Source organism: Saccoglossus kowalevskii, chromosome 11 (assembly GCF_978046115.1).
Source record: "Saccoglossus kowalevskii chromosome 11, keSacKowa6.1, whole genome shotgun sequence".
NCBI classification, from domain to species: Eukaryota; Metazoa; Hemichordata; class Enteropneusta; family Harrimaniidae; genus Saccoglossus; species Saccoglossus kowalevskii.
Window position 1 is genome coordinate 16,432,467 of NC_140651.1, and position 15,566 is coordinate 16,448,032.

General features: G+C 36.9%; 1 protein-coding gene across 1 annotated transcript; it reads left to right on the plus strand.

Annotated features, from left to right (window-relative positions):
* Nucleotides 1-7,708: 7,708 nt before the first annotated feature.
* On the plus strand, nt 7,709-15,131 carry LOC144363060 (uncharacterized). The gene is made up of 2 exons (XM_078014001.2): nt 7,709-7,841; nt 12,529-15,131. Exons 1-2 carry the CDS (start codon nt 7,819-7,821, stop codon nt 13,421-13,423), a joined length of 918 nt encoding a protein of 305 aa, XP_077870127.1. The 5' UTR covers nt 7,709-7,818; the 3' UTR covers nt 13,424-15,131.
* The last annotated feature ends 435 nt before the right edge of the window (nt 15,132-15,566 follow it).

The window sequence follows — 15,566 nt, forward strand, 5'->3', positions numbered from 1 at the left end:
CGTCGTGGCATTCATTTTCATAATCGCACTGGCATCTCTGAACGACGTGATGTAGAAAAAACAATTTAAAACGAGGTTTGAATAACTTACGTACACCCAGATGTAAACCGTATGTGCCCGTCTTGTGAGTTGATACGTGTTCATTGTTCGTATTATGTTTAGTTAGATAATGAGGTATACATGTGCCAACTTATGTGTCTAAATGACCGACATTAATAATTGCTTAAATAATTATGTATTTACCAAATAACAGCTACGTTCTAATGATAGACAATCACAAGTCCGACTGGTGGTACTGTAATTGTATGCATATATTCGAAGATGTAACGTTTTTATACTCAATGTATAACACATACCCGGATGTCTTAATAACATATTTGAAGACTGGTCATTTTTTGGACGATTTTCGGTAAAATTATTATTGGCTAAATTAATCTTATTGTAATATCAAGTTATTTATCGAATTATAAATGGTATATCCACATGTTTTTAAGATAACACATTCTGTACTAATATATTAAACTTGATGATTGAAAACCTGCCTTTAAACCTACTTCAAAATGTCGGAAATGTAACAGATAAGGCATTCAGTGTAAACAATATGTTATCAAAAAAAAAATAATACTCTCCGGATATATCACAGTGGTGGGTACTGTAGCAAACGAGTTTATAAATTACACTCAATCGCCGTGATTTTCGATACAACAACTCCAATTAGCACAATGACGTTAGATAGATTAATAATTAAAAATCAGGTTTTTAAAAACAACGGACACAAGTTGAATATCTTCACCTAAATCAGCAAGATGTATATCGAAAATCATTTAAATCTAGATTTTTACGACGAAAACCCTCTCTTTACATTTAAAATTATGGTCACAAGTCATCAACTTTTTATTTTACGCAGTATTATCTATTTTTAATTGGATCGGATTCTAAGAGGAACAATTTTAGATTATTAACAAACATTTGATACGTGTTTAATTTACATACAACACTGGTGGCAAGTTCTTGTTGATTTGCGACTATCACCACATTGAAAAAAGTTTCTGCTTCATAGTGATGATTGTCGTACTATTTCCTTGACCATTGCTGTTCCTTGAGTCAACAACTTTCTCTCGTATTGACAATATGCTATTTTGGCGTCAACCAGGCTCATAACCAGGCCCGGTCGAATACAAGCAATTGCAAGTCGGAACCAAAGTTTCCCCAAAGTTGCATTCGTTTGTGAATGAATCTCGAATCTGTTTTGGTGTTAAAACGCGATGGTTGTCGCGCAGCGCGTGTTCGAATTTCATCTAAATATACAATGTATTTTACACGCGTTGTATACGTCGCCATGAGCCCATATCGAACAGGACGCGGCACGACGACTGCCGCCCTTTAAACAACGTATTCGATTGGGTACTTTACTTTTATAGAAAAAGGTAATTGATGGTAATTGAACTATTTATCATTGTCAAGTGTTTGGTGATAGACGTAAGTCGCGTTATCCGTTATTTTGAACGATCTCTTTTTTTCTTTAGTGCACCAAACACACAGTATACACAGAACAGTGTCACCCACTTGTGGCAAAGTCGCAAATAAGTAAAGAAATAGGTAAACACTCAGCATCTAGAGCTTAACCTCCAAACATCGTCAGAGTTCATTCTTTGAGCATACATATCTCAATTCCTGTTCGGAAATCAACTAAAAGCGACATTCGAAAATTGAAAATCGCCGTTTAAGATGGGGGGAACGGCCTGTACCACGCTAACAAATGACAACAATACCATCTTATCAGTGTTTGGAAGGGGTATCGGCCTCGAGGTATATCATCGGTATGTTAAAATATTTATTAAATGAGTGACAAGTGGAACAAAATGATAACGGGGGCAGTTACCTGTGACCAACAAAGCGTGTATCAGATAAGAAATTATCAACACGTCATAGTCGCTTCTAATCAATAACACGTCAGTCACCAGCGCTGTTCCACCCGGTGATACGTATACTACAAGACCATGTGATCATAGTATTACATCGCGGGACTGATAAACGAAAGACTAGAAAGTCCCTGACAATTTGCCATACTATAACTCGAAGTGTTAAACATCTTTACCATGAATAAATTGAAAAATAACATGAAAAGATTAAAAAAAACTGTTTCATTCTTTACCATACCAGAATAACCAAGCCTTAGATTTGTCAGTGAAATTTTAACGATAAATCTGGTTCATTTCTGGACGATCACCTGTTTATGCTGTTCACTAAGTTATTTTAAAACGCTACGGGTTGGATTCATGGCAACGTGTACAATGGTGTCAAATACATTGTTTGTTTACAATTAAATTCGAACACGCGCTGCGCGACACTGTACCTGATTAAAAACCAGGTACACCATTATTTATTTATTTATTTATTTATTTAATATTTATTTATTTATTCATTATTTTAAATGTTTTGGAGTTTGAAATGCAATGACCGTCGTAATGTGCCGTGCTTTTATTTGTGCCTCGTGCGACGTTTACAATCAATGTGTAATGCACGTAAATGTTTGTTTACACGATAATTAAACGCGCTGCGCGACGACCGCCGTCACGGTAGAAGTCTACGTGTTTAGTGGGGTGTGTCTGATGAGTACGTGGTCATAAATTCAAGGTTTTAAGCATGTAAAATTCATATGTGTCCCGTAATACACGTAAATTACTTCGTTTGTTTACACGGTAATTAAACGCGTTGCGTGACGACCGCTGTCACGGCAGTGCGTGTTCTATGGGGTGTGTCGGTGGGAATGCCGCCATAATTTTAAGGTTATAAGAAGAGAATTGGTTATGGTTGTGAACCATAACTGCCTCAACACAAAGACTGTTGTGTAATGGAGGGGATGTAAAGGGAAATGTATTGTAGTGTTAACTCTCTGTAATTTAAAATATATCTGCATCACAGCCAGAACAACGTCAGCTTGGACTTTCAGCTGCGAGAAATGACAAAACTAACGCAGCAGTGATACATTTCGAGAATAAAAATACCAAATAAACGTAATCAAAGGCGCCGACCACGCGCGCTGGAAATAGATTGAATACGTAGCAACACTGTGAAAGACAATGTGGGAGTTAACTTAAATAACTTGTAGAAGCAATGCTGGACAAATTTTGCAATATTCGTTAGAATTACCAGATACGCAATCGAGACATCGTGGTATATCGAAATATGAATGATAAACAGCAAGTGGCATTTCCAAATACATAGTTAGAATTTAGGCAAAGAAGTGGCCTATTAATCCATGAAACATACTCACACGTATCCGTTTGCGGAAAGCTGTCATGTACACATTCATAACTTAAAATGGTTTAAGAACAATGAAAACTGAAAATCTGTGAACCATGACGTTTCTAAAAAGCACAGTGCTGAGATTCACTTCGAGTATACGTGAAATATAATCTTACAATCGCATACGAGTCGTCAAAACTTACAATTTGGTGACAGTCGGGAATGATACCAAGATTTAACAATTCCATGAAAACATCGCAATGTCCTTTTAACACACGAAACGGATGTGCATAGGTCAAATTTAGGATAGTTTCAATACGCAAACAAGCACCCATAAATACTAGTATATTTTGACAATAAACCGCTCTTTCACATTGTCCAAATACGAACACGACATTGAACCTTCCTGACAGTAACATGTAAGTCGTTAATGTGATGGTAAACCTTTTGTCGGTCCACAAATTTCAGTAATAATGTTGGGCCACGACGGACAAGCTTGTATAAAACTGACCCTAATATTGTAACATGGTCTGCAGCAGGAGGTTTAAAAATGCTGTCCATTCTACTTAACGGATTATGCTCAATGGCGTATCTTCACTTTTGGACACGTTCAAAAACAATGTCTCTACAAGTGTTGTACAAGATAAACGTCCGAAGGTTTTGTTTTTTTTTTACCAGAAGGACATGAATTTAGTAGCATTTTTTGTATTAATTTCCATTGCAAAAAAAAAACACGGCAAATACTGTTACTGAAGCACAGAATCTGCATGTATCCCCCCCCCCGGTCATTCACGCAAACTGCAAATCACGGCTAATACCGCATCCATAGTTATTGACACTTTGCAGCCGCCATGGTGGATGTAATATGACCGTGACGTATTTTGACCCCCGGAGACTGACCTTGCATTCTGGCTAATTTTACTGTCCTTTCATACCAGTTAAATTTCCTTTCATTATTTCAACCCGATTTCACGATATTTAAAACCAACCTTCATTTTACAGGCACTCCAGTTTTCCCTTTTCTAAAATTTTACTGATCAAAAAACTTATCACTCCCATCATGCAATCCCCCATAGTACTTCCGCAGACACAACGACGATCGCCAACATAAATACAAAGAACCCAGTCGCTCTCGGGAGCTGAAGAACCACTTGAAATTCAGGTATTGAACCTGAGACTCCTTTTCACATAACAGGGTCCACGCATGCCCCATTTCAACAAGAAAAACTAACAAGAATGAATCGCCTATTCATGCTAGTATATAATTGTAAAATTGGTTTTAAAGGGCGGTAGTCGTCGCGCCACGCATGCGCGAGATATATGGGTCTAATATAAACAAAGATGGCGACTTTGACTGTTGCGCAGATCAACGAGTACAAACTTAGAAGTTACCAAGCTTTAATTAGGTATTTTTTTAGGAGATTTGTAGGTATTGAAGGAGTCACCGGTGGTAAATAGTGCAACAATGTTTACTCGTATCATCAAAAATGTCGCACATGCGCAGCGCGACGACCACCACCCTTTAAAGCGTTGGCAAAATATTCACGTGACTGTTCACTATGGAATTCAAATGTATCGACAGTGAGTAGAATTATGTTGTGTGATGCAACGGTATCGCTGTATTTTGAAATGTAATACAATTTTATTTATCTATGTTTTTAAATATTAAAATGTTATGTGTGATGTGTTACCATAAGCATGGAGCAAAAAATCCTGCATTATATACTTATTAGTCAAGGAGATACGGAACTCGTTCTTGGCACGGTGAGTAATGTTGTCTAATTTATTATGATTGACACGCTCTCAGCGTTTCTATTAGTTCTACAAATATTTATATATGAAAAAGCTCAGTATGAACGTTGACACTGAGGGCGCTCACACCATAATGTTATACACACCAGGAACCTTGTGTGGAAGTTATCTTATTTCTTCTATATTCTATTTTGTTTCGAACATCATGATGGCCCACACTGTTTCCGGTGACTTTTTTCGCCAGTTTGCTGGTCATAATTGATGGCGTCAATCTATGTATTATTAATGATTGAATAGAGAAAGTTCAACCACTTTGAGCACGTGATAATTTATGCCCGCGATGTTCTCGCTTCGTCAGTAGTAGTCATTGATGCCTCTTGTTTGTTTGTTTGTTTTTTGAATGGCTGCTACCAGGTTCTTAGTTTGATTTCTCTTCTCTTGCATGTCTTTTAATATTCTGTTGTTATATTAATGCAAAATATTGTTTTGAATTTGCTATTATGATATGACACACAAAATATAGTTATCACGTTGAAGTTGAACTCCTTGGTTATGAGAATGGGAGAGGATTTTTTTTTAAATACGGTGCTCAAGTTGCTGTTTATTCCTCTTTTGTCAAATGTTTGTTGGATTGTTTTTTTATATAAATGAAATAAAATAAATTAATTGTGTTTTTTTTTACAGCTGCCATATGAAAGAATCCAATTCCACCTTCCGAGATACAACACTAATATCTGTAGCATGTGGCTGAAAAAAATAAGCAGGAATGGCAAATGTTTAAGAAGATTCAGCCATTTACTGAACAATTAAACAAATTATAGTGTATATACAAATATATTAACCTATTGTTTAAATAAACCATGCTCCCATTCAAGTTTCCAAACGTCTATGGGAGCACCTCTGTACGTTCATAAGCGTCAGTGTGCGCATGCGTCGCACGATATATTCCAACGAAGGTGACACTGCATTGTCACGACGTCCGACTAATTTTCTGTTTCTGAAGTTGTCCATTTCTTTTCGAGAGTTGCGTTTTGGGCTGCACCATAAGCGTTGCAAGCTAACATGTCCCTTATAAACCGTATTACTATCCCCCAAGTATGAGGCAGTCAATGTGATTGATCAAAAACGGTCACATGATCGTTTGATAAATATTGATCTCTCCCACCAGCGTTTTTCTGTTACTGCCCTCTGATGCAATAACACCCGGGACACTTAGATTGTTGCAGACGATAAAAGTATGGAATGCACTTTCGAATGCATTTCTCCACTAGGGATAATTTGATTTTTACTCAGAATATTTGCGCTTTGACTCGGTCACAGTCCTCCCTCGCTTAAAGTCTCGTTGATTATTTGTGGGTTCGGTCAATAACAGCCCCTTTGGGACGATAATTCTTGATATCGGCCTCAGCCGAGGTTAATAACTCTATTATACTTATTATAATACATAGCATGTATTTTAACTTTCGTCTTTTGATTTGTATTTTAACAAAGTTCCTTAGAACATCTTGGTTATTCAGATTCAGTGTTGTGAATACAGAGAACATTGAGAATTTGTTTAATATCAATCGTTTTGACGTGCTGCACTATTAGTGGCGCTGTTGTTATTGATTCACTGAGTAAATAAAAAGCCACTACATATAACGGGAATTGAACCCCTGTTGTTATTATTATGTGAAATTATATTGTGTAAATTGAATTTATAGTATACATGTATCGTTATGCAATGAGTACACGTAAAAGTTGCCTACACATTGCGCCCTCTAGTGACAGAGATATTCTATGACGTATATGAGTGACAAAAAGGCCGTTCCGTACCGTTTTTTGTAGACGTGAATATTACTAGCATATTACTATTGTACAGCCAAACACGACATTGCCTTCTATCACCTATACATGTCATTTTGAAGCCATATAAGAGTTCCTGGTGTTACAGTATTTTTTTCTTGTGTTATACATACATACAGATAATCGCTCCAGTACGTGGAGGGGGGTGTTTACAGGGGCGGATTCGGGATGTACATTGAGAGGGGCGCCGTATTCTGCCCTCTGTTGGGAGAGTGCAAACATGCATCAAAACATGTTATGGGTGGAAGGGATGGAAGCACAGCTACTTGGGGGCTGAACATTTATAAATACTATTTTTTTTTATACGTATATAGACGACTTTCCCGGAAGTCGAAGATACGGCATTTCGCATGCGCGCATGCCGTTTTGGGGTGTAACGTAAACATGCACGCGTGATGTTGTGCTTCTGGGTATACCAATCGACGTCACAAAAATAAAATTCTCTTCTATCGACTATCAACAAACTGACATGCTGGTATTTTCCGCCATGACAAAGCAGGAGTATTTTTGCACCCCAGTATCAGTACTCCCGGGAGAGTGGTCTATAGATAAGCGTTTATATATATATATATATATATACGTATAGCAGATGATTTAAAAAAAAAAATAGTATTTATTAATTTTCAGCCCCAAGTGACTGTGGATGGAAGGCGTACTTTAAACTGTCAACAGTCGGTCGTTCCTAATATTAATCTGTTCTTATTATTAAATATTGTGTATAAACGTAATAGGTGGCGTTTGAATGTTTAGGATACACAATAACATTAGGCCCGAGCCATCATCGATACAAAAGTTTGTTTGACTAGTGCGCCTCTAACGGTGACACTTGACTCCGGAAGTGCTCTCCGACAAAGGAACGTTGCTGACCCACTGGTGCATTGTCGAAATTGCTGTTCCACGACCACTTGGCCTTTGTTGTGGTATTCAGTTGCATCTGTCGTCTGTGATTCCTAATTCGTCGAGGAGCACAACATGCAGCAGGAGATCAAAGAGTGGTAAGTGTGAAGTCGACGAGATGCAAGTTTCCCCATAACAAATCGTTTTACATCCCCCAACGATCAATCGTGCCATGAACAACATGACCCCACACCAGAGTGACTGTGATGACCCCAAGGCTTCAAATCAATGCACACCTTTGTTTTGTTCATTATAATCGAATTCCATGCCCTTTAGAAATCAATTATATTATGATCAATATTAGATTTAGCTGTATTCGTCTATTAGGCGTGCAGCATAGTGGCATAGCCACACTGCAATGCTGTCGGTCTCGGCGTGCTCGACACTGTACGATATTCAAAAGTATGAATTTATGGTATTCATAAATTTTCCGGTAACTTAGCAATCGAAGAATGGCAAATCGCGTCATAGAAGCTGCAATCAATATTTTCTGTGTGTGCGTCGTTGTGATTTTTTTTAGTGGTGATGATGGGGGAGGGAGGGGGTAGTAATTGGTCTCCATGTTTATATGTATATGGTCTGCTAAAATTAACTTATCTTACCAGTATATAAACTGAGGTGCAAATATTACACTCAACTCAAAATTTGTGTAAAAGGAAAGAGTTCCTTTTTTACCCCCCATCTCTAATCCTAACCCTACCCCTACCCTCCAGCACTCCCCATTTAATTGTACATTCTCCTCCTAAGGACATCTATAGTTATCTAGAAGGGGCATTTACAAATGAATTGGGTAACTGGGAGTGAGTGTTAGGGTTAGGGATGGGGGGTACAAAAGGAACTCTTGCCGTATAAAATATGCCATCCCTGAATGCTTATTATGACCAAATGTTTTGTTTCCAGTAACTGCTTCAGATACAGAAACTATAATTAAAATAACTTTAACACATTGACAATGAATGTCATTGCAAACATAAACAGAGTTATCGTTTGTCCTAAAATATATTAGGGTAAAATATTTTATTTTTGGCTTTTTTTACATGTGACAGTGAAACAGATATATAAAATCCAGCGAATGTATTTTTCCCTATATTTCAAAGTTAACTCATCAAAAAATCAGTGAAAATAAACTGCATACTGAAAACACTCAAAAAAGTCTTTTCAGCGAAAATTAATTCTAGCTAAAATGAAGTATTTCACAGTAGGTTGGAACTTTTATGTGAAATATTTGATGCCTGAATATGCACAAATATGGAAGTTATTATAATATACTAATGTGTACAGATTTCAATGGCTTTCAGCATGACCAAACATTGATTGTTGTTTTGGATTATGTGATGTTTGATTTTTGTGTTCATATTTGACATGCTATTGCTTTTGAAATGTTTTCCAATGCACATTGATTCTGATCTGAATTATTCATGCAATTTGCACATGAAGTTAATCCTGCTGTGAAGCACTTGAAACGATTTTCTAGTGCATCTATAAGTTCAAACATTTTTTTTTTTTTTTTAACTTCGCATCTGACACTGGTGGGTTGATATTTTGATATTTTTGGCATTCCAATTTTGAATGAAATAAGTTATAGCAAAGATTAAATTTAAAAACAACATGGTTTATTCTTTCAATCTTTGGAGTATTTTCATCGCCTGGTAACCACTACTGATAAAAACAGAGGTAGAAAACTGTCAAAAAACTGTACTTTGGGCTAGTTGTTGACACTCTCTTGAACAGTGTAACAAGATTGCCTCTGCATGTGCAACATTTTGTTGTACAGAGTTGTTTCATAATTGAGTCTGTGCTGTTTCCTTGACTTCAGTTGTTTTCACCAGGTCTTCAACTGGTGTTCCACAGCAGCTCACGCAGAGCCCATAGAAATACATGGCAGGAATTTTATGAAACAAGGGAACAGGGGCGCAGCGCCCTCATGTCATGGCCATGCGCCCTCTTACCCTGGGGAGCAGATCCTCTGGCAACCATAAAATTCTGATTGACCAGGGATAACATGTGGCCACAGTCTTCAACTGTGACCTGTCTGATAGTAATTTTGGTCTCAAGGAAGCCATAGAATGCTCCATTTTAACCTCAGACTAGTAATACAACAGACTCGCGACGCCTATTGTTTAAGGTGTTAATCGGATTAATTGTATATGCTACGTGTGCCACGCTCTGCAGCATTGGCATAGACACAGTCGAAGTTTACCGAACACTGGATATTCTGCACACTTCGTGCTTCTTCGGAAATTGCGTATTTCTGCGTAAAACGGATCCGGATATTTTTTAAAAACGGTAGATGCGTTCTGGACATTTTGACCTTTGCAGCTGTGTAAGAATTTTAAGAATCGACCAAGAATCAGGGGAGTTACAAGTAACTGAATGTGTTAGTGTTTACCTCAAATAGTTTTTGAATATATAATGAGCAACTTTGAAACGATATTTCTCGCTGTTGCGGAAGGTTTCCAATATTTTTTCGGAGAGAGCATATCGCTGCGTTTTGAACGATCATACCTCTTTGTGTGTTACCCGTTTTGTTTTCGTGTTCCGGGATGCCGAAACATCAGATAGCTAGTGTCATGTACATACTAATTCTCTCTCGTGATCTGGTAACGGTAAAAACTGGAGGTGTGTTATTTTTGTCGCGTTCGACTTCATAGTACGCGATTTGCGCGTTGTTCAGTGACTGTTTCAATTTTCTATTGTGTTTCAGTATTGTTGCTATTTTCGAGTTTCACTGATTTTGTTTGACTTCTGTCATAGTTTTGTATAAAAATAGCCCAGTATATTTCTTCTTATTCTTAATTTCAGGAAATAAAAAACACGAGATCGATCAGGGGTTGCAAAGTTCTACAGAAAAATTGTCATTATCTTCGTCAAAATGTTCTCCTAAAATAGCTTCCCACTCGTAATTATCGTCCTCAGATTCGGCAAATTTTTCCGTAAATGCCATTTTCGAAGTTTCACTGTCAACTGCTGTCGTCTATGCCACTTCCTGTCTTTATGTCTCGCGATGCATCGCGATAGTTGATTGTATTATGAATAGATCTCGCGTTATTTTGTGAAATATAATGAAAATGTTGTTGCTCAGCAACGTTTACTCGGTACGATAAGAACTGATAACCTAAACAAACGTGACACGCATTACTTCAAAAGAAAACACCGCGTTGCGAGTCTGTTGTATTACTAGTCTGAGTTTTAACATAAAAATTATCAAAAACTCCACACCCTGGTAGAGAGAACTCTATCTCCCCCACTAGGTGACGCCGCTGAATTGCAGTGCTCCCTCTTGCAGTTTATTTCTAGAAAAACCCCTGCATGGTATAGGGGCGTGCATCTTAGCAACATAGAATGTTCTGTGATGTAGCTCCGCCACGGGAATAAAATTTAAGAAGTGCATCAGTTATTTTGGCTACAAAAATATGACCTATATGGCACATTCAGTTGGTATAAGCTCCAATACTACACCATAAATACTGTTAGGAAGTTTATGAGCTAACAGATAATTTTGAGGCTACCCCCATGAATGAAATTATTTTCTTACGATTCTCAATTTTAAATATTCAAACGTCACAGCTGTCGCGTAGCATCTGTTGAATAAAATGTCAATTTGTTTACAAAAAATGTGAATGTGTGTTTCAAAACTGCCACTTTAAGTCTAATCTTGTTTTACACAGTTTAAAATGTGAAAAAATTAACATATTACACAGTGGTGTTATGTAACAATCCCAAGGTGTGATATCTACCCCTTTAAAACCCTCTTCAGTTTTGCAGTTACCAAACAGGAATTTCAAGGTACATGAGGTGACAGACAACAGATTATTGTAAGCCTTGATACCATTCAGTCGATTTGGGATTAATTGAATACATGTGCTTTTACAGGATTACCACACCATCTGTGACATCAGGGATTAGCTTATCCAAAAAATAAAAAGTACAGAAATATAAAGTTAAGCGCCCGACTCTGATAGTTGCATGTCACAGACAATGTTTCATCGTGCCTTTCTTGTGTTCAAATAAAAATGTCTACATTCTAAGAACCATTGTGCGGGTAACGCCGGGTATATGCAAATGAATTCAAGAGATCGTGTGAGCACAGTGCTAAATACTTGGCTAAATATGCAAGTATATGTTAGGATAGTCTTAATCTGTCTGCCACAGATGTACAGTGTTAAATTCTTTGTGTGGTTTCATTGGTTACCTCATTTGCATACATTGCATACACAAGTTCGTTCCAGGTCAATGTGTGCAAGAATGAAAATTTTTAGCTAATAGTTACGGCTACAAAATAACACAATTATGAGTAAGGAATCTCACAAAAACTGAAAATTATTTATTAGTCTCTATGTCTGCTTACCACTTGCTGAACATCGCAAAGATTTTGGAAGACATTTAGAATTTTCTCTCTGATTATAGCAGAAGTACTGCCTTTCATCTGTAAACCAACTTTAACACTTTGAGAGCATACTACAAAATTGATTTTGTATAGTCTGCTTTTTCTCACCTGAAATCTTGATAAAAATCGCTGAAAACCTAAACGTAATATCTGAAACTGTCTCCATGGTACATGTACATATAATGATGAATTTCGGGAGGGGGGGGGGGGACTTTTCAATACTCAATAGGTTAATCATAGTTCAGATTGTAATTGTATACACAATTAGTTAATATCAATATTGTTTATACTAAACTTCCTTGGTTTTCTTGGGACAAGTTCTAATAATTTATTCATACATTTACCCTAGTTAATTAATAACTCGTTTTTTTTTTTTTTACCATTTTTGTAACCTACAGGATTCTACAAAACTACACCCTATGTCGGGGGTCGACCGTGACAATTGACGAGATGTTAGAGCATTACATGTGTGAACATAAGTGTACTAACGTGAGATCAACTAGAGTGAATTTTGGATACGCCATCAATACGCTATGGTCAAGAGACGGGGTGTATGGAAAACGAATTCGTCTACCAGGTAGGAACCGAAGACTGAAAAAATATTACAACATCAAGCGTATACCGTCAGCGAATATGGCAGTCGTTGACAAATTGTCTTGGGAAGATGTTAAGAACTACTCGCCTCCCGGATGGATAAAAGTTCCATCAGATGTCGAAATCAGAATAACTTGGGTGATGCTAGATAGTCGAATAGACCTTCTGGTGAATGGTGCCAGAATTTTGAGAGAGGTGACTTTTACAAAATCAGGTAGCTTCATCCATGGCGAGGCCAAGGTCGGGGTGGCATCTGCACCCCTGTTGAAGGCTAACGTACCATGGAATCCTGGCTGCGTCAAAATTGGTACGTTGAAGGCAGTATTTGACCTTGTCGCAAATGGCAATCCATGTATTGGAGACATCAAATGCAATGTCTCTTGCGAAGCATTATGCAAAGTTGAAGTTTGGGGGAACCGATTAAATGGGATGAATTCTGCCCGGCGATGGCGCAGTAAAAATTGCCACATCTTGTCATGTAAAAACATCTGTCCAAGTTGCCAGCATGCTACAAGGAGTGATAAGTTTGGTGCTGTGAACACGTCAATCGTGTCCCGCGTTCAAGGATACACCGTAGCTGGAGTGGAAGTGCTACTGAATAAGCTAAGGCAAAAGCGTGCACAGATAGGACAGAATGAGTTGATCACTGAATTAAAGGAGCAGAGACCTGAAAATGTCATATGTATAATTGAAGACTAAAAGCCGCATATTAATCCAGTGTGTCATGCTAACATGAACACAATCTTGGAGAATACAGAAGCGAATTCAGGAAAAAAAGAATGTATGTGTATGAGTAAAACTACAGCTTAGAGTTTATGCAACAAAAGATGGCAACCAGATTTCAGTATGCAAATTGTACTTTGTGATGATGTATCTTGTCTAGAATATTTATAGAATATAACTTCAAAGTCAACATGCAAGTCTTCAAAATGGCTGTCAATGTCGATGCATACATTAGTATACATGTATGTAGGATATTAGTATCTGGGATAAACAGTAAACATTGGGCGGGCCATTCAAATTTCCCATGATGCACTGGTGACATTTATGGAATTACAGAGCTACACTATAGGGTTGAAAGGATGATAAACAAAATTGAAACTGCTTGCAAAGACCAATCAGATTACTGCGATAATAGAAATTATTACTCAAGACTGTCATGAGATATAAAGTAATATGACATAATGCAACTGTGACATTGCTTTCTTGAAGCAAATTTGTTGTAATTGTACATGTTGCATTTTTGCCACAGAAATCGTGTTTGGGGCTACATCTCTCTATCAAATGGCAACTTAATGCACTATCATGCCATCATGAACACACAAGCACTTGTGGACATTCAATTCACATTCGTTGGTGAATAAATCTCGGCCAGTGGAATGGGCCTTCCCATTGAGTCTGTGACACGCCAACACTTTTTGTTGTTCAGCCTAAGGTAGGATTTGAACTTGGGTCCACCGATCACGAGTCTGATGCAACAACCACTATGCTACCAGTGACTTCAGTCATGGTACCGGTAGTTTGTATATTGGTGTCATGTTATATTGCTGAACTGACCTGCTAGGATCTTCATAGCATGCACCTCATATTTTATAAACCCAAAATTCAACAAAAAAACTTAAAATTACAAGAGAAAAAAAGGTACTTTGTCACACATAAAAAACGTGGATTCCACTGAGTATATTTTCTGATCAGTAAGGAAATTATTGCTTGCACAACTACACATGAATACTAGTACATATTTTTTAATTGTTTTTTTTTAATGACTGGTGCGAGTGTAATGTGAAAATAATAATAGACAGTAGAATGGCATACATTGTATGTTAGAACTTAATGTAGAACAACAACAAATATAAATAGTTAATGTATATTTTTGAATAATTTAATATATAATTTGGAATACATTACAAAGATGTGAAGCTTTTACTCAATAAATATGTTAATTGATGATAGAAGGAAGATTGATGGAGAAGATATTTAGTGAGTATGATGGCTTTGAGTTTCTATGAAAAGTTGGTGAAATATTCTGGATACATTATGTGTGTAAAATTTTTTGGGGGAATTTTGTTTATCATGAAATTAACATAGTCTGCTCTTATTATTTAAAGAAGGTTGTAATATAACACATGTAGCAAAGTCTGACTTTTATATTGAGAAGTTTTCTGATACAATTAACCATTATGCTAAAAGAAATTAAACTTTAAGCAGCAGTGGTTTTGTATGGGGAGAGCATAGGCTGTAATTATTCAAATAAAATATTTGGCTGAGAAGATTGCCATAGAAACCATTGTTTCAGTTTTGATGTATGAAACATTTTTTTATTTTTTTTTATCGTTGTCCATGAATTGGTTTGATATGAAACATTTCAATTTAATAAAGTGTCTGCAATTGACGTGTTGAAAGAAAAGATAGATCAGAGTACTATAATGTTGCTATATAAGTATAACCCAGCGATGTTGAATGCGTTTACTGTTCAAAACAAAAACTGTTTTCTGCCAAGCTGTCGCGAATTTAATCCTCCTCAGATTATACTCATGATTGAAACCTACTTGGAGATTAACTCTCTGTAAAACTTAAATCCATGGATTTAACAGTGGCGAAATTTTGTTGCATATTATTACCATAGAGGGCAGTGTAACATTCCTGGAATTATATTTTTAGTAAATTGATGATATACCTGTATGTTTTACTGAATTAAAACAGACACAATTTTGTACACCTTGTCAAAGATATGGGCTTGGTAAGATTTTTTTTTTTCAGTTTTTTGGCGGAAACTTTTCAATTACTTTGGAAAACTCAAGATGTTTTGTCTGGAGTAAAAGGATGCACATTTACGAAATGA

What these genes read in the sequence shown, in the direction of transcription:
- LOC144363060 (XM_078014001.2), top strand. Translation starts at nt 7,819, where the DNA reads ATGCAGCAGGAGATCAAAGAGTG. An exon ending in CAGCAGGAGATCAAAGAGTG is followed by an intron (nt 7,842 to 12,528) that starts GTAAGTGTGAAG and finishes TGTAACCTACAG; the next exon opens with GATTCTACAAAACTACACCC.